Raw genomic sequence first — 22817 nt, 5'->3', positions numbered from 1 at the left:
ATACACTAACAATGAGAAAACAGAAAGAGAAATTAAGGAAACAATACCATTCACCATTGCAATGAAAAGAATAAAATACTTAGGAATAAACCTACCTAAACAAAAGACCTATATATAGAAAACTATAAAACACTGATGAAACAAATCAAAGATGACACAAATAGATGGAGAAATATGCCATGTTCATGGATCAGAAGAATCAATATAGTGAAAATGAGTATACTACCCAAAGCAATCTATAGATTCAATGCAATCCCTATCAAGCTACCAATGGCATTTTTCAGAGAACTAGAACAAGTAATTTCACAATTTGTATGGAAATTAAAAAAACCTCGAATAGCCAAAACAATTTTGAGAAAGAAGAATGGAAATGGAAGAATCAACCTGCCTGACTTCAGACTATACTACAAAGCTACAGTCATCAAGACAGTATGGTACTGGAACAAAGAAATATAGATCAACGGAATAAAATAGAAAGCCCAGAGATAAATCCATGCACCTATGGATACCTTATCTTTGACAAAGGAGGCAAGAATATACAATGGAGAAAAGACAATCTCTTTAACAAGTGGTGCTGGGAAAATTGGCCAACCACTTGTAAAAGAATGAAACTAGAACACTTTCTAACACCATACACAAAAACAAACTCAAAATGGATTAAAGATCTAAACATAAGACCAGAAACTATAAAACTCCTAGAGGAAAACATAGGCAAAACACTCTCTGATATAAATCACAGCAGGATCTTCTATGACCCACCTCCCAGAGTAATGGAAATAAAAGCAAAAACAAACAAATGGGACCTAATTAAACTTAAAAGCTGTTGCACAATGAAGCAAACTATAAACAAGGTGAAAAGACAGCCCTTCAGAATGGGATAAAATAATAGCAAATGAAGCAACTAACAAAGAATTAATCTCCAGTATATACAAGCACCTCCTGCAGTTCAATTCCAGAAAAATAAACGACCCAATCAAAAAATGGGCCAAAGAACGAAACAGACAGTTCTCCAAAGAAGACATACAGATGGCTAACAAACACATGAAAAGATGCTCAACATCATTATCAGAGAAATGCAAATCAAAACCACAATGAGGTACCATCTCATGCCAGTCAGAATGGCTGCTATCAAAGTCTACAAACAATAAATGTTGGAGAGGGTGTGGAGAAAAAGGAACCCTCTTACACTGTTGGTGGGAATGCAAAGTAGTACAGCCACTATGGAGAACAGTGTGCAGATTCCTTAAAAAACTGGAAATAGAACTGTCATACAACCTAGCAATCCCACTGCTGGGCATACACACCGAGGAAACCAGAATTGAAAGAGACACGTGTACCCCAATGTTCATCGCAGCACTGTTTATAAAAGCCAGGACATGGAAGCAACCTAGATGTCCCTCGGCAGACAAATGGATATGAATGCTGTGGTACATATACACAATGGAATATTACTCAACCATTAAAAAGAATGCATTTGAATCAGTTCTGAGAGATGAAACTGGAGCCTATTATACAGAGTGAAGTAAGTCAGAAAGAAAAACACCAATACAGTATACTAACACACATATATGGAATTTAGAAAGATGCTAATGATGACCCTATATGCAAGACAGCAAAAGAGACACAGATGTAAAGAACAGTCTTTTGGACTCTGTGGGAGAGAGAAGGCAAGGGTGGGATCATTTGAGAGGGTAGTGTTGAAACACGTATATTAACATATTGTGAGGTGGATCGCTGGTCCAGGTTCAACGCATGAGACAGGGTGCTCAGGGCTGGTGCACTGGGCTGACCCTGGGGGATGGGATGGAGAGAGAGGTGGGAGGGGGGTTCTGGTTGGGGAACACATGTGTGCCTGTGGCTGGCTGATTCATGTCAATGTTTGGCAAAAACCACTACAACGTTGTAAAGTAATTAGCCTCCAATTAAAATTAATTAATTAACTAAAAAAAAAAAACCAACCTACTATGTGACCCAGCAATTGTACTTTTGGGTATTTACTCAAAAGAAATGAAAGTTTAAGTCCACACAAAGACTTCTATAAGCATAGCAGCTTTATTCAAAAGAGCCAAAAATAGTCATCAATCCCATTATAGGTTGATTGCATAAACAACCTATAGGTAAACACATAAACAAAATGTGGAATATCCCTACAATGGCATATACTTAGAATTTTTTTTAATAAAAGTCTTGAATAACTGACACATGCAATAACATGAATCTCAAAAAACATTATAAAAAGCAAAAGCCAGACACAAGAGTACCTACTCTATGAGATCCCATTTATATGAAATTCTAAAACAGGCAAAATTAATCTATGTAGTGATAGAATGCAGATCAGTAATTGCCTGGGGCCAGAAATTGCAGGGAGCAGGGGGAGAGCTATTATAAAGAAGCAAGGGAAGAGATAGAAACAGTCTCTATCTTGACTGCTATGGTTGTTAATACATCAATGGCGCATATGCTAAAGAATCTGCCTATAAAGCAAAAGATCCGGACTTGATCCCTGGGTCAAGAAGATCCAAGATCCTCTGGAAAAGGGAATGGCTATCCAATTCAGTATTCTTGCCTGGAGAATTCCATGGACAGAAGAGTCTGGCAGGCTACAGTCCATGGGATCGCAAAGAATCAGACATGACTGAGCAACTATCAGCACTAATGAAATGAATACATTTTATTGTGTGAAAAATACATCTCAGTAAAGTCAATTTTCTAAGGAAAAAAGTCAGTAAGAGGAAAAAACTAGTGTACAATAATCAAAGTTAGAGTGTCGCTACTGTGGGAGAAGACAGAGAGTGGTAGCACTTGAGAAGGGACAGAAGCAAGAACCCATGCTATGATTATACAAGTTGAGTTCATTCTGGTAATTCAATGACCTTATGATTTGTGAACTTTTCTGTATGCATGTGATTCCTTAATGAAAAGAATTATTTTTAAAAGTAAATTTAAATTAGTTTTATGAAAATACTCTGTAAAATGTGCCAACACAAACTCTAACCAACATGAGGAAGAAAGAAGATCTATCAGGTTAACATTATCAGGATTGTCTGTAGGAAACCAAATGAACACCATTTACCATTCATCTAATAATCTTCAGGTCTCCCTTAAACACATCAGTAGCAAACTGCACAACTGCTTTATCAGACAACACTAACCATTCTGGTTTGGCACACATAACCTCTCTAGTTTGAAAAAAGTTTTTTTTAACTGCCAATATTATGCTACTTTTCATGAATGAGTTCAGTTCAGTTCTGTTGATCAGTCGTGTCCGACTCTTTGTGACCCCATGGACTGCAGCAAACCAGGTTTTCCTGTCCTTCGCCATCTCCAGGACCCTGTTTAAACTCATGTCCGTAGAGTCAGTGATGCCATCCAACCATCTCATCCTCTGTCGTCCACTTTTCCTCCTGCCTTCAATCTTGCCCAGCATCAGGGTCTTTTCAAATGAGACTTCGCACCAGGCGGCCAAAGTACTGGAGCTTCAGCATCAGTCCTTCCAATGAATATTCAGGATTGATCTCCTTTAGGATTGACTGGCTGGATCTCCTTGCAGTCCAAGAGACTCTCAAGAGTCTTCTCCAACATCACAGTTCAAAACCATCAATTCTCGGTGCTCAGCCTTCTTTATGGTCCAACTCTCACATCCATACATGATTACTAGAAAAACCATAGCTCTGACTAGACAGACCTTTGTTGGCAAAGTAATGTCTCTGCTTTATAATATGCTGCCTAGGTTTGTCACAGCTCTTCTTCCAAAGAGCAAATGCCTTTTAATTTCATGGCTGCAGTCACCATCTGCAGTGATTTTGGAGCCCAAAAAAATAAAGTCTGACACTGTTTCCACTGTTTTTCCATCTATTTCCCATGAAGTGATGGGACCAGATGCCATGATCTTTGTTTTCTGAATGTTGAGCTTCAAGCCAACCTTTTCACTCTCCTCTTTCACTTTCATCAAGAGGCTTTTGAGTTCCTCTTAACTTCCTGCCGTAAGGGTGGTGTCACCTGAATATCTGAGGTTATTGTTATTTCTCCTGGCAATCTTGATTCCAGATTATCCTTCATCCAGCCCGGCATTTCACATGATGTACTTTGCATATAAGTTAAATATGAACAGTGGCATTGTACAGCCTTGACGTACTCCTTTTCCTATTTGGAACCAGTCCGTTGTTCCACATCCAGTTCTAACTGTTGCTTCTAAACCTGCATACAGATTTCTCAGAAGGCAGGTAAGGTGGACTGATATTCCCATCTCTTTCAGAATTTTCCACAGTTTGCTGTGATCCACACAGTCAAAGGCTTTTACGTAGTCAATAAAGCAGTAGATGCTTTTCTGGAACTCTCTTGCTTTTTCAGTGATCCAGTGGATGTTGGCAATTTGATCTCTGGTTCCTCTGCCTTTTTTTAAATCCAGCTTCAACATCTCAAAGCTCTTGGTTCACGTATTGTTGAAGCCTGGCTTGGAGAATTTTGAGCATGACTTTACTAGCATGTGAGATGAGTGCAACTGTGTTGTAGCTTGAACATTCTTTGGCATTGCTTTTCTTTGGGACTGGATTTAAAACTGACCTTTTCCAGTCCTATGACCACTGATAAGTGTTCCAAATTTGCTGCCATACTGACTGCAGCACTTTCATAGCATCATCTTTTAGGATCCGAAATAGCTCAGCTGGAATTCCTTCACCTCCAGAAGCTTTGTTCGTCGTGGTGCTTCCTAAGGCCCACTTGACTTCACATTCCAGGATGCCTGGCTCTAGGTGAGTGATCCCACCATCATGGTTATTTGGGTCATGAAGATCTTTTTAGTTCTTCTGTGTATTCCTGCCACCTCTTCTTAATCTCTTCCACTTCTGTTAGGTCCATACCATTTCTGTCCTTTATCGAGCCCATCTTTGCATGAAATGTTCCCTTGGTATCTCTAATTTTCTTGAAGAGATCTCTAGCCTTTCCCATTCTATCGTTTATTTCTTTGCATTGATCATTTATAGGAAGACTTTATCTCTCCTTGCTATTCTTTGGAACTCTGCATTCAGATGGGCCAATTGTAAGGCCTCCTCAGACAACCTTTTGCCTTTTTGCATTTTTTTTTCTTGGGGATGGTTTTGATCTCTGCCTCCTGTACAGTGTCATGAACCTTCATCCATTATTCTTTAGGCACTCTGTCTATCAGATCTAATCCCTTGAATCTATTATTCCTGAATGAATTATTTTTAGCAAAATGCTTTCATGCCGATACCCTCAAGTACCTAATTTTTTTTATATTTAAATGAAATCATTTCATCATTTTCATATCTGAAATCAGGAAAAGCTGGGGTGGGGGCGGTAATCACATATATGTGCACAAAGAACAGTGTAGTCATCAGTTTCTTCCTAGCAGTTTCAGATGAGCTGAAAGTTAGTGACTTTTGCAGAAAAAAATATATATATATGGCAAATTAAGCTTTCCCTAAAGAGTGTTTAAATGTCAACTAGGATATCAGATATTTTTCTGATATTCCACTACAATGATGTGTTGATTTTTCATTTTGATTATGAGCTGCTGTTTTATTATAAAAGTTAAATCTGATATATTTTCCTCAGTAAGATGAGCAGTCTCTAAGATAGTAAATTTGTGACCTATTTAGAAACATTCATTTCACTTTAAAAATACCTGTCATCCACTGACATGTTGATGTATGCTGATGTGAAGAAAATTTATAAATCTAACATCATTCTTGTCACCATTTGTGATTTCTGGTGAGCTCCTTCTTATTCTTAAAACAAATTCTCAGAAAGTTCTAATTCTCAACTACTTACTCCATCAATCTGTTACTAAAGCCGTGTGCCATGTTTTAATTTTCCTAGGGCTTACATTCCTGTATTTTTCCAAATTTGCCATTGTTAGCTATCTACTCATCCTCCCAGAAAGATTTTCTTCCTCTTTTTTTATTAATTAGGTTATCAATGGAATACTAGTGGATACGTGCATAATAGACACTTCACAAAGAATCAAATAAAAGATAAATAAAATATCACTCAATAAAATATCACTAATCATCAGGGAAATGCAAATCAAAACCACAAAGAGAAACTTCACACCTGTCAGTATGGCTATCATCAAAAATACAAATTATCCTTCAATAAAAAATAAATTAATTTTAAAAAAATACAAATTAACAAATGTCAGTGAGGATGTGGAGAAAAGGGAACCCAAGCATACTATTAGGGCTTCCCTGGTGGCTCAGTGGTAAAAAATCCGCCTGTCAATACAGGAGATGTGGGATCGATCCCTGTGTTGGCAAGATCCCCTGAAGAAGGAAATGGCAACCCACTCGAGTATTCCTGCCTGGGAAATCCCAGAAAGAGAGGAGCCTGGTGGGATACAGTCTATGAGAATGCCAAAGAGTTGAACACAACTAAGTGATTAAACAACAACAGCACACTGTTGGTGGCAATGTAAATTTGTGCAGCCACTATGGAAATAGTATGGAGGCTTCCAAAAAAAACTAAAAGTCAGAACCACCATATGACCCAGCAATTCCACTCCTGGGTACATATCCAAAAAAAAAAAACACTAATTTGAAAAGATACACAAACCCCAATATTCATAATAGCATTATCTATAATTGCCAAGATATGCAAGAAACCTAAAGGTTCATGAACAGATATGGATAAAGAAGATGTGGTATATGTATACATACATACATACATACACAAATATATATAATGGAATCCTACTTAGCCATAAAAAAAGAACAGAATTTTGCCATTTGCAGCACATTGATAGATTAGGAGAGCATTATGCTAAGTCAAATAGACAAAGACAAATACTATTATGATATCGCTTATATGTGGAATATAAAAAATAATACAAAAGTATATATATAAAATAAAAACAGACTCACAGACAGAAAACAAACTTATGGTTATGAAAGGGGAAAAGGGGAGAACAGAGGGATAAATTAGGAGTATGGGATTAACAGATACACAACCCTACATATAAAACAGACAACAAGGATTTACTGTATAGCACAGAGAACTATATTCAATATCTTGTAATAACCAGGAAAAAATCTGGACAAAAATATATATACATATAACTGAATCACTTTGCTGTACACTTGAAACACCATATTATAAATCAACTATATGTCAATAAAAAACTTTTTAAAATTTTACTATATTTGCATAATTATTTTTAAGAAATATCAGCAAATAAATATACAATGGACTAGGCTACACACAGTCAATGTATCATTTTTCAACTACTAATGTTCATAAAATTTGAGTACATAAATTATATGTGCAACCACATATCAAAACGCTTATATTTGATAAATGCTTTTATAATTATACACATACACTAATAAAAGATTAAAATATGGAAGCTTTTTTACTACCCCTTAAACAGGGATGTAATCCATGGATCTCTTAAAACAGACTCTCCTGAAGTGACGTTATTTTATTGGAGATTTGGACCCTATTCTAGACTTCAAATAACCACAAAACCAAAGTAAATGAGACAGTATAGTACTGGCACAAGAACAGACACATGGAATAGAAACAGACCCATGCCTGATTTAGAACAAAGGTGCCACTACAGAAAACAGGCAAAAAACAGTCTTTTCAAAAATGAATACTGCAACAATTTGGTATCTAGAATGAAAAAGGTAACTTGGCATCTGTCACACACTGCAGACAAATCAATCCCAGGTAGATTTCAGACCTAAACAAGGAAGGTGAAAGATACAACTTTTACAAGACAGAAGTATATAGCTAGGAAAAGACTTCTTAAACAGGGCACAAAAAGCATTAACCACAAAGGGAAAAGAATGGATAAAGAACATGTGGTACATGTATACATACATACACACATATATATAATGGAATCCTACTTAGCCATAAAATAAAGAACAGAATTCTGCCAGAATTTTTTATCTACAATTATAATTAGGAATTATTCATCAGGAGGCACAGTGTGAGAAGGAAAAGGTATAACACAATGAGAAAAATACATTTACAACCCTTATTTTTTAAGGGCTCCTAAAAAGAGCTCCTTTTTCAATAAGAAAGAAAACCCAATAAAAAATAGGAAACAGACTTGACCAGGCACCTCACAAATATGAAAAGGGGATTAATCTTATTAAAATGACAATGAAATACTCAATGTGAAGTAATGGGAATGCTCACACACTGTTAATGAGAATGTGAACTGGAGAAGCACCATGAAAAACAATTCAGCAGTAGTTACTTAAGTTTAAAGACAGTAAATGTGCATGCAAGTGAGTACCAGAAGATGTGTACAACAATGTACATAGCATGTTACTCACAATTGTCAAAAATAAAAGTAATCTAATTGCCCAGCAACAGTAAATTGAATCACTGTGGTGTAATCATATAATGGAATACTTTACACAGCAATGAAATGAATAAACCACAGTGACATGTGACCACATAGAGAAATCTCTCATAAGATGTTCAGTGAAAGAAGCTGGATCAAGAAAACATATATAGCAAGATATAATTTTCATGAAGGTCCAAAATATATAAAAAAGTGATTGCCATAAAAGGAAGGAGATCAGGATTGTGAGAGTTATTGGGGCGCTTTCAGTGTTTATTTCCAACTCTAGAATATTTGAATACTTGCTTTTTACTAACCTGTTTTGATATACATTTGTTTTACACCCATTTCTGTATGATTTCTTTCTCAGTTAAAAAAAACAAAAAGCTTTAAGAAAGGAGATTCCTCAGTACCTCTCCAAACCTGAGGTAGGACCTCAGAGTTTACATTTTTAAGAAGCATCCGTGATGATTCTTATCCATATTAATAAATGTAAGAAACACTGGCCAACAGCTATCTAGCCTCCCAAAAGATTAAACTTTAATCATATTTTCCACCTATCCAAAGAAGTCAAACAGAAAAAAAGTTCTAATGGTCTTAAATTTGGAGGGTAGCCAGAGGATTTCCTCTTTCAGTTTCCCATCCTTTTTAAATGCTACTGGAATTTAAATATACGTAAAAATATTCATCAGCAAGCCAGATTATTAGAATGAAAGTAAAGCTTCTTTGGCCCTGAAGAACAGGCAAGGACAATCAAATAAATAGCTATTTTCAGTAGGAACCTTCTCCCTACCCCAAAAAGCTACAGTAAACAAATCAAATACATAGATTTTGTACTGAATGAGTCAGATTGAGGCTACAAAGTTGACTGTAAAACTGTTCCAAATTCCTGAAGGGCAAAGGACTGAATTAGTTTTCATATTTCAAAGAATTTAATTATTCTTTATTTTCAGATTTTTGCCAAGTTCTGTGGGGAATAAAGTACTTATGTACAAACCAAAGCTAACACAAACCTATGGCTTAAAAAAAAAAAAAGATTTATCAATATGGCTATGCATCTGCAGAAGAAGCAAAATAATGTTAAGTAGGTGAATTCCGATTAATAAAGATACACAAAGAATAAATGCTGACAAATTCAAGGTCAAATTACTTAGGTACTATAGACAGATGCCATAAAGACCACTTAAAAATCTCTTTTCACTAAACCACCAGACAAGGAATATCAGACAAAAAGGACAAACAATAAATCACAAGGGTCACACGTATTTCAGGCTACAACTAAGTGTAACATTGAAGACTGTAGTGATTCTCTGACCTTTTTCTCCCTGCTGCTGTGAACTCTATTTTAAAATCTGCCTAGAATCACAGGACCTTCTTGAGAATATAAAATCAATCTTGCAGCCATTTATTCCAATTACTAATTTTTTGTAATCAAATACAATTATCATAGGGAACTACTACTATTTTAATTTCCCAACTGTAAATATTTAATATTACAAATAATATTTCAATCAAAGTATTGAAGCTCTGCTTCAATTAAATCTGATAAAACATCACTTTACCTGTGTAACAGAGCCTTGCAAGCCATTCTGAACACTGTGGCATCTCCTAACAAAAACATCAAGTAAAGCGACTTCAAATACCATAAACGATGGTGATGGGCTTACAAAAATTGCTGAGCAATCAGAGCTGCAGTCTAAACGGAAGCAGGCTGCAACATGAGGTCACTACTGACAAGGACCCAATCAACAGTCCACAAATTTTTTTCCCAAGTACTATGCAACTCGGTGGGAGGTAGGGAAAGAGGAGCAAAATTCTGAATCTGGCTTATTCTATAAAAATATTTAAGCATAACCTACTATAAAGCAGGAGAAAACGTCTGTTTTCATTAATCACTACTATATCAAGAGCAATAAATTATGACAAATATGACATTGCTAAAACAGATGAACGATAGAGAACTATTACTACTCATTATCCAAATCAGAAAGGCATTAATGGTTAATTTTTACAATCTAAAATTAGGATGATTTCCAGATAATTTATGCCAGAGCCCCTCTAAATGACTATTTCAAAAGCTACAGTTTTGGAAAGTAAATACATAAAACAAAAGCCACATATTCCTTTCCAATCAAAAGCAAAATCCATTTCTTCACTTTTCCCATCAATTTGGGAATACCTAAACCTATGAAAACAGTAAATTGAAAAGATTCCTCACTATTAGAAAGTTAGTAAGTTTTAACAACCACAAGTGTTTAAAATACCAAATGTATCATTTTCAGGGTAATAGGAAGGAGGAAGAGAACCTGTCTAGTTCTTATTATGCTCTTGAACTTCAAAAAATGTTTTACTTTAGCAATTTATCTTATTGACCCAAAGCGTAAATTTTACTTTTTTCCACCCAACATTTCTGATACTCCCACCCAAGTACATTTTCTTCCTCTTTTCACTTTGAAGTGGAACCTAGCTAGTGAAAATGTGATGAAATGATTACCAACTGAAATATTCTACAAATTGCTTATTTACTGGGCTTAAAGGAAAAAGTTACTATATTTCTTCTGAACTTATAATCAGCTGAAGGGACATTTCTTCAACAATAGAAAAGTGTTAGTTGCTAAGTTGTGTTCAATTTTTGCAACCCCAAGGACTGTAACCTGCCAGGCTCCTCTGTCCCTGGGATTTCAACATATAAGGTATCCACAGAATGAAGTGCAAACCAGTCTCAAACTCCTTAACCTGGAATTCTTCCTTAACCACTACATCTTCTTTCTTGCATTACACCTAAAATCAAACCATCATAAACTAATGAGCTCACAAAAATGAAGCCCTAGCAGCAACAGCACATGAAAAAGAGCATCAAACTTTTTATTCTTTATAAATTCCAAGTTTTAGCAAGGCATTAAAAGTACAGTTTTAAATGAACTTTATAATAATGCCAATTAGCTGGGTTTGTGATTTGTAGTTCTAGAAGCAATATAAATTAAAAGTTAACTAACCTCAAGCCAAAATAAACCTTTTCAATACAGTCTAGGAAGTAGACTGTGAAAAGCACAGTGAAAATAAAGAACTCTTTCAGAACTCTCTATTTTCTCTCTATTAAAAGATAAAGATTCCCCTAACATTTGCATATCTAAATAAAGCCAAGTAGTATATAAACGTGTGAATATAAAGCAATCATTTTACATCTACAGATACAACGCACTTTAGAAACAAGCTTGGGATTTCCTTGTACTTCATGGGTAAGACTGACCCTCGGAAGTAACCAAAACTTTTGTTTTTTGTGTAACCTAGGTTACCCATACCCTAAATCCCACCATTTTTTCCACTCTGCACTTGGCTCAATCTTAACAAAATATGGCTAATGGCAAACAATGTATAGAAATAACAGATGCACAAATAAGTCACTTAGTACAACCCATACACAAATATTTAAACCAAGTAGTAGATAATATTTAAACTGGTTCTGTAAGGGTGGTCTGTGAACCAAAGATCAAAACTGTTTTTTCATAACATTTCACTGTGCTGATATTTGCATGATGATGCAAAATCAATGGTAGAAGAACACTGCTTTGGGTCTTAGCATAAGTTCAGGCAAGTGGTACCAAACAAACCATGCCCAATGTATTCCTCATCACTACTCAGTTGCAATCTTTTTTTAAAAGGAGCAAGTCCTTGATGAAGAAGTAATACATATTATTAATTTTATCTCAGCCCTTGAATATACTTCTTTTTAATATGTGGTATGACAAATAGGAAGTACACACAAAGCAAATTCTGCTGCACAGCTTGGAACGATGCTTGTCTTGTTTGAGTTGAGAGCTTAACTTTTAGCATGGAACACTCATTTTTACTTGAAAGATAGACTGACAGATTATAGTTATTCCAATTTGAATATGTGGTAGAAATTTTCTCAAAAATGAGCAAGACTAACAGAACTAATAAAATTTGGGTTTTCCAGCAAAAATTAAAATTCTGGAAAATCTGGATCCTCCACCAGAAGCTTAATAGCATACTAATACTTAAAGATACTTTTGATATAATCAGTGGTGATATTAAAGAATATATATTTTTATATAATACAACAAATAGACATATATATATATCACTATTTGGAAGCTCTGAATAACTCAGTAAGGCAGTATTTTTCAAAATACCAATATACCATATTACAAAATCAAGCATGGCTAAAAGATTCTCTCAAAGTACAGGAGAGACCAACAGATCAGAGTATGAAAAATTCAGATATGCTTTTGGGTTCCACATTACAAATAACCTTTAATAAACTACAACATATTGGGTTTTGGTGTACTGTCAAAGAATAGTCACAATTATCTAAAAAGGCTATAAAAATTCTCTACCTTTTTCCAGCTACTTACTTACATAATGCTAGATTTTCTTCACATACTTCAACCAAAATAACAGATGGCAACCAATTAAATGCCAAAGAAAATGTGAGAATCTAGCTACCGTCTATCAACTTAGACATGAAAAAGATTTGTAAAAATGTAAACAATGCCACTAAAAAATTTCTCACTAAAGATTCTTGGAAGATTCTGAAAAAGTTACTTTTGATTAAAAAGTTTTACATTAACATATAATGAGTTCACTACTACTTTAAGAAATGTCTCAGTTTTGGTTCCCAAAAGAGTAAATGCCAATAGCTAAAACCCATTCTTCGTGGTCCACAAACTAAACCAAAAAGTCTGAGAATCAATGGCTTAAAACTAACAAAGGAGGAGAAATCTATCAACAACAACAACAAAACCTGTTAGATCATAAATAGCTGTATTTCAGCTACAAATACTAAGCATCTTTCAAAGTACAACTCAACAAAGAACACACCCAGCAGTTTATGCTGTTTTAATTTATAATATGGTAAATATCCAAAGGTATAAAATCAACATCAACAAAAGTCTCTGGAGTCCTTAATAATTTGTAAGAATATACATCATCTAAGACCAAAATGTTTAAGATGTTTAAGAATTGCCCAACTGTCACTTAAAGTTTATTTCCCTGAGGTTTCTAACGTATCTTTCCACAGAAATACAAAGTAGGCTATCGAATACTTTCATAAAGTATTTGTAAGCTACCTCAGAGGAAAACTCAAAGAGACAAAACTTTAATGGGCTTCACTGGTGGTCTACTGGTTAAGAATCCATCTGTCAATGCAGGGGACACAGGTTTGATCCCTGGTCCAGGAAGATCCCTCATGCCATAGAGCAACTAAGCCCATGGGCCACAACTACTGAGCCAGTGCTCTAGAGCCCTCGAACCACTACTACTGAGCCCACAGACCTCAACTACTAAGCCCACATGCCTAGAGTCCGTGCTCTGCATAAGAGAAGCCATTGCAATGAGAAGACTACACATCGCAATAAAGAGTAGCCCCCGCTCACAACTAGAGAAAGCCCATGTGCAGCAACAAAGATCCAGCAAAGTTAAAATACATAAATCTTAAGGAAAAAAAAAAGACACAAGACACTTAGTTAGCAAAAGTTCAATCACTAGTGCACCACAGTATCCATTAATTCCTTAAAATGAATTTATTAAGAGCTCCCTATTTTCTAGGTCCTGTGCATTCTAGGATATTTCTTGCCTACCTTTCTTTCATCAAAGGTGAATATATTTTTGTATTATGTATGGCTGTGTCCCTTCAATGTTCACCTGTGACTATCACAATATTGTTAATCAGCTATACCCCAATACAAAATTATTTTTAAAAATTTGTTTTAAGGTGAATGTATTCTTTGCCTTTATGCTCTCAACCAGCCAAAACTAAAATATTAGTGTATAAATACTAACTGAAATTTATAGGGATCAGCACTAAATCTAGAAGACGACTGTGACAGACACGTCTATTTGTGTTGCCTGATACCCCTACCCCTTTTCTTTTGGTATCAGCCTCATTTTTCTGGGACAAACTAGTTCTTCCCTCCATCCAACGCTCTTGATACACACATAAATGACTCACCTCTACCCTGGTTGGGGAATGCACACACTATCCAATTTATGCCAGATTCTCCCCCTGCTACCCGACAGGAATCCAATCTTGAGCAGAATTGATAGATGGAAGGAAGTAGTTTGAAATCTCAAAGCAACAGCCACACGCTGAAGAGATTCTTCCATGATCCTTTTATTACTAAATTCTCTAGAGCTCTCATGTTCTTCTCTCTGCTTTTCCTTTCAAATCTGGTACCTATCCAGCATTCTTCTAATAAATTATCTATTTTCTTTCCATTAGCCAAGATCTGTTTCTATGACTTGCAATTAAGGAATCCTGACTACCCTCAAATTTCCAATGACTCCATCTAAAAATGGCTGTGTTGGAGGGAAGGAGGATCCTCTACAAAGCTAGACAGATGATCCAAAAAAAGAAAGTATTAGCAGCATGCATTTCAAACAATATTTAACCTTGCTGGTAAACAAATAATATGCCTAATGAATTTACCTCTCTAAATGAGCACTATCCAAAAGAAACTGTTATAGTGATAGAATATTTTATTTAATTGTTCTAAGTTTACATTTAAATAACCACACGTAGCTAGTGGTTACATTATTGGAGAGCATAACTAAGAAAATAAAGAACACCAGTTTAAATCTATCGTTTTCAGGTGCTCAAGAAAATATTGCTAATGGTAATGAAAACTGAGACAAGTATTTTAAGCAGTCTGGAAATACTTATAAAAAGTCACAGAAAAATTTTCTCTTTTAGCCTAATGAATTTTCCAAATTTATTTGGAAAAAGTCAAAAGAAGGAGAAAAGGACCTAAGAACAAAAGCTGTAGAGTAAACTGGAATAACTCAAAGATCAGAAAAAAGAATTAAATTCATAACTAAGACATAGCTCAATACTTTAACATATAGCTTATAAGTATTTTCATATATATCTAACATACAATTAAGAATATCATGTAAACAGAAAAGTACAAACAAAAAATTTTGCCCCTATTATATAGGGGCAAAAAGGAGAACTGGAGGAGAAAATGGCAACCTACTCCAGTATTCTTGCCTGAGAAATTCCAAATTCCAAGGACAGAGGAGCTTGGCGGGCTACAGTCCATGGGGTCTTAAGAGTTGGACACGACTTAGCAACTAAACCACCATCCGTTCCGTTCCGTTCCGTCGCTCAGTCGTGTCCGACTCTATGCAACCCCGTGGACTGTAGCCTACCAGGCTTCTTCGTCCATGGGATTCTCCAGGCAAGAATACTGGAGTGGGTTACCGTTTCCTTCTCCAGGGGATCTTCCCGACCCAGGGATCGAACCCGGGTCTCCCGCATTGGAGGCAGACGCTTTAACCTCTGAGCCACCAGGGAAACCACCATCAAAAAGGTGAATAAACATGTTAATATACCAAAATTATCTTCATGTCTGAAGAAACTATAACTAATATAAAAATATAGGGTCCCAAAGAGAAATTTAATAGTAGTATTTAGAAGTACGGGCTTCCCTGGTAGCTCAGTGGTAAAGAATCCGCCTATAATAAAGGAGACGTGGGCTCTACCCCTGGGTTGGGAAGATCCCCTAGAGAAGGAAATGGCAACCTGCTCCAGTATTCTTGCCTGGGAAATATCATGTACAGAGGAGCCTGACGGGCTACAGTCTACAGGATCGCAAGAGTCAAACATGACCTAGCAACTAAACAAAAATGTAGAAGTATACACTTTAAACTACTTCATAATTTTTCTAGATGACACTGAATAATTCTTCCCTTAAATTACTAGTTATTTTTAAATGATATTTTGTCTCTTAAATAACTATTTAATTGAATTAATATTTAATTAAATAAATAATTAAATATTTTATTTAATCAAATTATTTTCTCTACTTTTTAAATCACTATTTTATTGAACACAAATTTAATGAAAAATATCTAGTGGCCTAAACAAGTAACCATCCCCCTAATTAGAAAACCATGGAGCTTTACAGAGAACTAGAACAGTCCGTGGGGTCGCTAAGGGTCGGACACGACTGAGCGACTTCACTTTCACTTTTGACTTTCACACATTGGAGAAGGAAATGGCAACCCACTCCAGTGTTCTTGCCTGGAGAATCCCAGGGACAGGGGAGCCTGGTGGGCTTCCGTCTATGCGGTCACACAGAGTCGGACACGACTGAAGTGACTTAGCAGCAACAGCAGCAGCAGCAGAACAGAATTTAGCAAACCTAGAGCTATGTATGCGGAGAAAGCAATGGCAAGCCACTCCAGTACTCTTGCCTAGAAAATCCCATGGATGGAGGAGCCTGGTGGGCTGCAGTCCGTGGGGTCGCTAAGGGTCGGACACGACTGAGCGACTTCGCTTTCACTTTTCACTTTCACACATTGCAGAAGGAAATGGCAACCCACTCCAGTGTTCTTGCCTGGAGAATCCCGGGGATGGGGGAGCCTGGTGGGCTTCCGTCTATGGGGTCACGCAGAGTCGGACACGACTGAAGTGACTTAGCAGCAGCAGCAGCAAACAAGTAACCATCCCCCTAATTAGAAAACCATGGAGCTTTACAGAGAACTAGAACAGAATTTAGCAAACCTAGAGCTATGTATGCGGAGAAGGAAATGGGAAGCCACTCCAGTACTCTTGCCTAGAAAATCCCATGGATGGAGGAGCCTGGTAGGCTGCAGTCCGTGGGATCACTATGAGTCGGACGTGACTGAGCGACTTCACTTTGACTTTTCACTTTCACACATTGGAGAAGGAAATGGCAACCCACTCCAGTGTTCTTGCCTGGAGAATCCCAGGGACGGCGGAGTCTGGTAGGCTGCCGTCTATGGGGTTGCACAGAGTTGGACACGACTGAAGCGACTTGGCAGCAGCAGCAGCAGCAGAGCTATGTATGCGGAAAAGGCAATGGCAAGCCACTCCAGTACTCTTGCCTACAAAATCCCATGGATGGAGGAGCCTGGTAGGCTGCAGTCCATGGGATCGCTATGAGTCAGACGTGACTGAGTGACTTCACTTTCACTTTTCACTTTCACACATTGGAGAAGGAAATTGCAACCCACTCCAGTGTTCTTGCCTGGAAAATCCCAGGGACAGGGGAGCCTGGTAGGCTGCCGTCTATGGGGTCGCACAGAGTCGGACACGACTGAAGTGACTTAGCAGCAGCAGAGCTATGTATGGGGCATTCTTGAATTCTCTAATGCTTCCCAAACATTGTGTCCAATGGTCCTACCTATATGCTACCATAGTTCCTCCAGCCTACCATCTTTAATAGCACTTTATACATGAAAGGATTGAAAGCACCATCTTAAAGAATCACAGAGTCCTCTCCTCAAAGCCTAGTTCAATCTAGTGCCTAGGAGTCAACTCAACCACTATATGTTTCTCTGGCAATTCTACTTTCAAAGGTTCTGAAATTTTACCCAACCCAACTAATACACTAATAATACAAAAACAAATAAACTTTAAGAGAAAATATATATAAGAAGTTATTTTTTTGGAAGGTATTAATAGCTGAAAACTCCTTAACCACTTTATTTTTTTTAAATGTTCTTAGTGTTCTTTTTCATATACAAACTAATCTTTCATATATCATTATAATCTGTGTAATTTAGTGCTTGTGTGAATTTATATCCAGAATGAAGTGCTCAAAAACTAGTCCTTTCAAATGAAATACTACCTTGTTGATGCTGTAACACTATTTGGTTCCAGGATGTTTTCAGTCATCCTTAATTGTACCACCTCTGGCATGTCATCTGATTTTCCTGCACCCTCTTCTGGAAGTTCTTCTATATGTTCCAGCTTTTCATCTTCCTCTTCTTCCTCAGAAAGTTCATTAACCTATAGAAATAAGAGGAAACAGAAAATTAAAATTTAATGAAACTGTTAACTGATATCTAAAACACACTATTCTAAGAAAAATTTAAACACAACTCATTTTCAGCTTCATTTCCTAAGACCAATTTCCCTTACAAAGTATCTGCCAACTTCTCCACATTAGAGTAAAATTTCAAACCAAATATAATATTTTAAAGCAGAAGGTAATGATTATATTAGTATATCACTAGGAATATAAATAAGACTGCAAACTATGAAAAAGCATGCACACTAGTTAATTAACATTTAAAAAGCTTCATTTCCTAACCAATCAGATTTGTAAATCCAAGAGCTACAACAAAGACTTCAAGTGACCTCTCCAATTTCCAAGTGCACGGAACAAGTGATTTCAATACAGAATAAGTGCGGGGGAAAAAAAGGGCACAGAAATTTTGCCTTAAGGTCTTCAGTTCAGTTCAGTTCAGTCGCTCAGTCGTGTCCGACTCTTTGCGACCCCATGAATCACAGCACACCAAGCCTCCCTATCCATCACCAACTCCCGGAGTTCACTCAAACTCATGTCCATCAAGTCAGTGATGCCATCCAGCCATCTCATTCTCTGTCGTCCCCTTCTCCTCCTGCCCCCAATCCTTCCCAGCATCAGACTCTTTTCCAGTGAGTCAGCTCGTCGCATGAGGTGGCCAAAGTATTGCAGTTTCAGCTTTAGCATCAGTCCTTCCAATGAACACCCAGGATTGATCTCCTTTAGAATGGACTGGTTGGATCTCCTTGCAGTCCAAGGGACTCTCAAGAGTCTTCTCCAGCACCACAGTTCAAAAGCATCAATTCTTCGGCGATCAGCTTTCTTCACAGTCCAACTCTCACATCCATACATGACCACTGGAAAAACCATAGCCTTGACTAGACGGACCTTGGTTGGTAAAGTAATGTCTCTGCTTTTTAATATACTATCTAGGTTGGTCATAACTTTCCTTCCGAGGAGTAAGCGTCTTTTAATTTCATGGCTGCAATCAGCATCCGCAGTGATTTTGGAGCCCGTTGGAATGTGAAGTCAAATGGGCCTTAAGGTCTTAGGTCTTAACTATGTTTTAGAAAATGACGGCTAACTTTTAAATGATTCAGATTCAACTTTTCATGAAGAAACTGGACCTTACAACAAGGAAAAACTCACTATTTTTACCATGAAGCACAACTCAAGGTTATAATTCTCTTTCTGGCAGGGGCTATAAAACATTTTCTATTATCAAATTGGCTACATAAGTAAATAATCATTCTAATTAAAAAGACATAAATATCTGAGAAGGAAAACCAACAAAATATTTTCAAATGAAAAACATTTATTAAGCTATCCCATAGAAGAAACTAGCCATAGTCATTACATTTTTTATAAATTAATACTAGTCATTAAAAACATTAAACAGTAAACATATATAGTTCTGTCCATTCTAGCCAAATGGGCTGACAATACCTAGAATAAATTTACTGCTACATGTAACACTGGTGTTTTTCCTGACAGGCAAATACAACAATTGCTACAAGAGTCTCGGAAACAAAAACTTGAATCAAATGAAAGGTAATTATACTTTGATACTCTACCAACTCCTAATCAACAAGTACTGAAAATCATTGGCCTAAGTGGTTATTGGAGGAGGGCATGGCAACCCACTCCAGTATTCTTGCCTGGAGAATCCCTTGGACAAAGGAGACTGGCAGGCTACAGTTCATGGGGTCGCAAAGAGTCGAACACCAATGAGCGACTAACACACAAACAGAAGTGATTAACTGAGAAGTTAGATTTATACACAAAGGTGAAAATTTCAAATGACAGGTCAGTTTTTAAACTGGATGAAATGGAAAGTTGCTGTTTCTTTATGTATTTAATAAATTACTTAAAATCAAGAATGTATTTAATTAGTATCTACTTGATAATCCAAGGAAGAAAAAAACTGGCAAGAAAATACTGTTCTCAGGTTTAAGTACAAGAGTAGCAGACTACAAAAAAAAAAAAAAGTAAGGTGACTAAGGGAGAATATTCACTACACACATTTTTGGTTCAGAAGTACTGCAATTTTAATGTTACATCACTGGTTTTAAAATCAGTTTGTCTACAATCAATAGCTCTTTCCATTAAAACTTTACACTCAATTATAATGAATATATATTTGATTCAATAAGCTTTATGTAAATTAATAGATATTTCCTAATATTTTCACCAGTAACCATCAAGTGATAGGACACAAACACAATCTATTGCCTATGGGGTTTTCTTCTCACTCCCCCACCCCTCACCCCAGACCTTCTAGTGTAATTTCTTGCAGTAAAAACTCATTAAGTTGGTTTGGGTAAGAGTAAAAATTAGATAAAAATGCTCCATCACCCCACAACTTAGCTTCAAAAGTTCTTCGTGATCCTCTTCTTATCAACTTGACCTTCTGCTTATCAATACTCTATTCTGTTCATAAGTTATTCTGAATCTACCCTATATGGGCACCTGACTCAACTTCACTTATGGAAAACCCTCAGCCATACTTACATCTCTTCCTTCTTTGACTGCTGTAATTCCCTTCTCTAGGACCTCGTGAAATGCCTGCTCTCCAGACTCCAGCTTGTGGAGAACGCTGCTACCTGCCTTCTCAAACGTATAAAGAAACATAATTATCACCTACATCTTCAAACCACTCTACTGGATTTGCAATCATTTAAGGATCCCATACACAGAATCTGTTCTCTGACTCTGGGTCATTACTCAAACACTCCCTATTCAACATTTCCAATCAGATGAGACCTCTCATATACTATTAAAAAAAAAAAGTCTACTACCTTGAAAGGGACCTAATGGCCAAATACTTGCATTAATGGGACGAAACTCTAGAAGTAGAGAGTGCTAAATAAGCTTTGCTTTCTTCAAGTATCAAAATCAGGGGGAAAATCAATGCACTGCCAGGACAGGCCAGGTCTGCCCACCTCTTCATGTATGTGAATAACAAATTAGCAGCATTTACGTTATAACAACTTTAAAATGCAACCAAACGGTGCTGAGTTTGAGGAGATTTTACTTTCACTCAGTATCTGATCAATTCAGCTCCACAAGTCAAATATGAAAGATATGAAATCTACCTTAAAAAAGAAATTTCAGAAATCTGTACTATTGCAATCCAGTTATAATTCAAACTTTAAGAAAAATAGACAAGATAATAGATTCTGGTGATTAGCAACATGAGCCAAGACAAGTGATAATACCTTGCTATCTCTCAGAGCTCACTACGCTACCCTGTTTACTGAGCATATTCTGTTCAATATGCTAATATCCTCTTTTCTATTCACAGTCAAATCTGCAGAATTCAACATTATTTCCAGGTGTTAATTGACCACAACTATTTAATGTAAAGCACAATATATTTTGAGTCAGTTTTTACAGTGCTTAAAAAAATACAGAAATATAAATGCAATGTATGTGAGCTATGAATATATTTCAGTTTACATAAGAAAGCTGCAGGATAATAGAAATATCAGAGAATTACACCACAATGTAAAACATAATCAAGATATACCCTGCAGACTTTAGAATCAAGATATAAACATTAGATCAAATTGGCATCATCAGTTTCTTATAAGTCAAATCATCTCAGAAAAGTAGAAAATGAGTAACACAAATGTATGTACGTTGTTTCATTTTCAGCAACCATTAACTTTATTTAAAAAATTAACTGCTGAACTAAAATGAAAAGAAAGGTGGCACACAGAATCCCCCAAAGATGAGAGTTCATATGGATATCAAAAAGCATTAAACATTTAAGGCATATATATTTACTTGTCCTCTTCTTGTCATTTTCTTTTCAGCAAAAATAATTTTGAACAGCTGTGTCAGTTCTTTATTTTAATCAAGTTTCTTAAGTCACATACTGTATAGTTGGAAACCTAAAATATGCCAAAAGTTCCATGGAGCACTGTTTCAGGCTACAAATTCTTCTGACTTGATTTATCTCACAAATACATATATAACATATATATGTGTGTGTATATATATGTATTCATCCTTAGTTTATACATGGTAAATTATAATTTGACATCTGTTACTGTTTTCTTGGGCTTCCCTGGTAGCTCAGAGGTTAAAGCGTCTGCCTGCAATGCGGGGGACCTGGGTTCGATCCCTGGGTCTGGAAGATCCCCAGGAGAAGGAAATGGCAACCCACTCCAGTATTCTTGGCTGGAGAATCCCATGGACAGAGGAGCCTCGTGGGCTACAGTCCACGGGGTCGCAAAGAATCGGACACGACTGAGCGACCTCACTTTTTCACTCTTTTCTTAACAGTTTCTGATACTTGAAAAGAGGAGAGGAGAGGAAGAAAGGAAAGAAGAAGAGGAAGAGGGAAGGAAAGTCAGACAACAGTAAAAATGGTTACATGAAGAAAATATAAAAAATTTAAGGAACCGACCTATGGCCAACTAATCGATGACAAATGAAACAAGACTAAACAACGGAGAAAAGGCAAACTCTCCAATAAGTGGTGCTGAGAAAACCAGACAGCTACGTGTAAAAGAATGAAATTAGAACATTCTCTAACACCACACACAAAAATAAACTCAAAATGGATTAAAGACCTAAATATAAGACTATATACTATAAAATTCTTAGCGAAAAGCATAGGCAGAACACTCTCTGACACATTACAGCAATATCTTTTTGGCTTCATTTCTGAGGGTAAAAACAAAAATAAATGAGACCTA

At 36.5% G+C, this 22817-nt stretch overlaps 1 protein-coding gene across 5 annotated transcripts in view; it reads right to left on the bottom strand.

Annotated features, from left to right (window-relative positions):
- The window catches only part of FAM13B (family with sequence similarity 13 member B), an 82911-nt gene that overhangs the window by 37412 nt on the left and 22682 nt on the right, over positions 1 to 22817 (bottom strand). For 3 of the 5 annotated variants that reach the window (XM_055428736.2, XM_055428739.2, XM_055428737.2), the window contains exons 7-8: positions 20623 to 20718; positions 17932 to 18092 (exon numbers count right to left, since the gene is read on the bottom strand). In XM_055428736.2, the coding sequence (XP_055284711.1) occupies positions 17932 to 18092; positions 20623 to 20718 (257 nt within the window). The remainder of the gene's footprint in view (positions 1 to 17931; positions 18093 to 20622; positions 20719 to 22817) is intronic. The other 2 variants (XM_055428738.2, XM_055428740.2) reach the window with 1 other exon arrangement.

This window comes from Moschus berezovskii, chromosome 8, assembly GCF_049115385.1.
Source record: "Moschus berezovskii isolate FMDL1 chromosome 8, NW_MosBer_1.0, whole genome shotgun sequence".
In the NCBI taxonomy this organism is placed as follows: domain Eukaryota; kingdom Metazoa; phylum Chordata; class Mammalia; order Artiodactyla; family Moschidae; genus Moschus; species Moschus berezovskii.
Note: the sequence above shows the minus strand (reverse complement) of the source record. Positions and strands in the feature narration are given on the sequence as shown.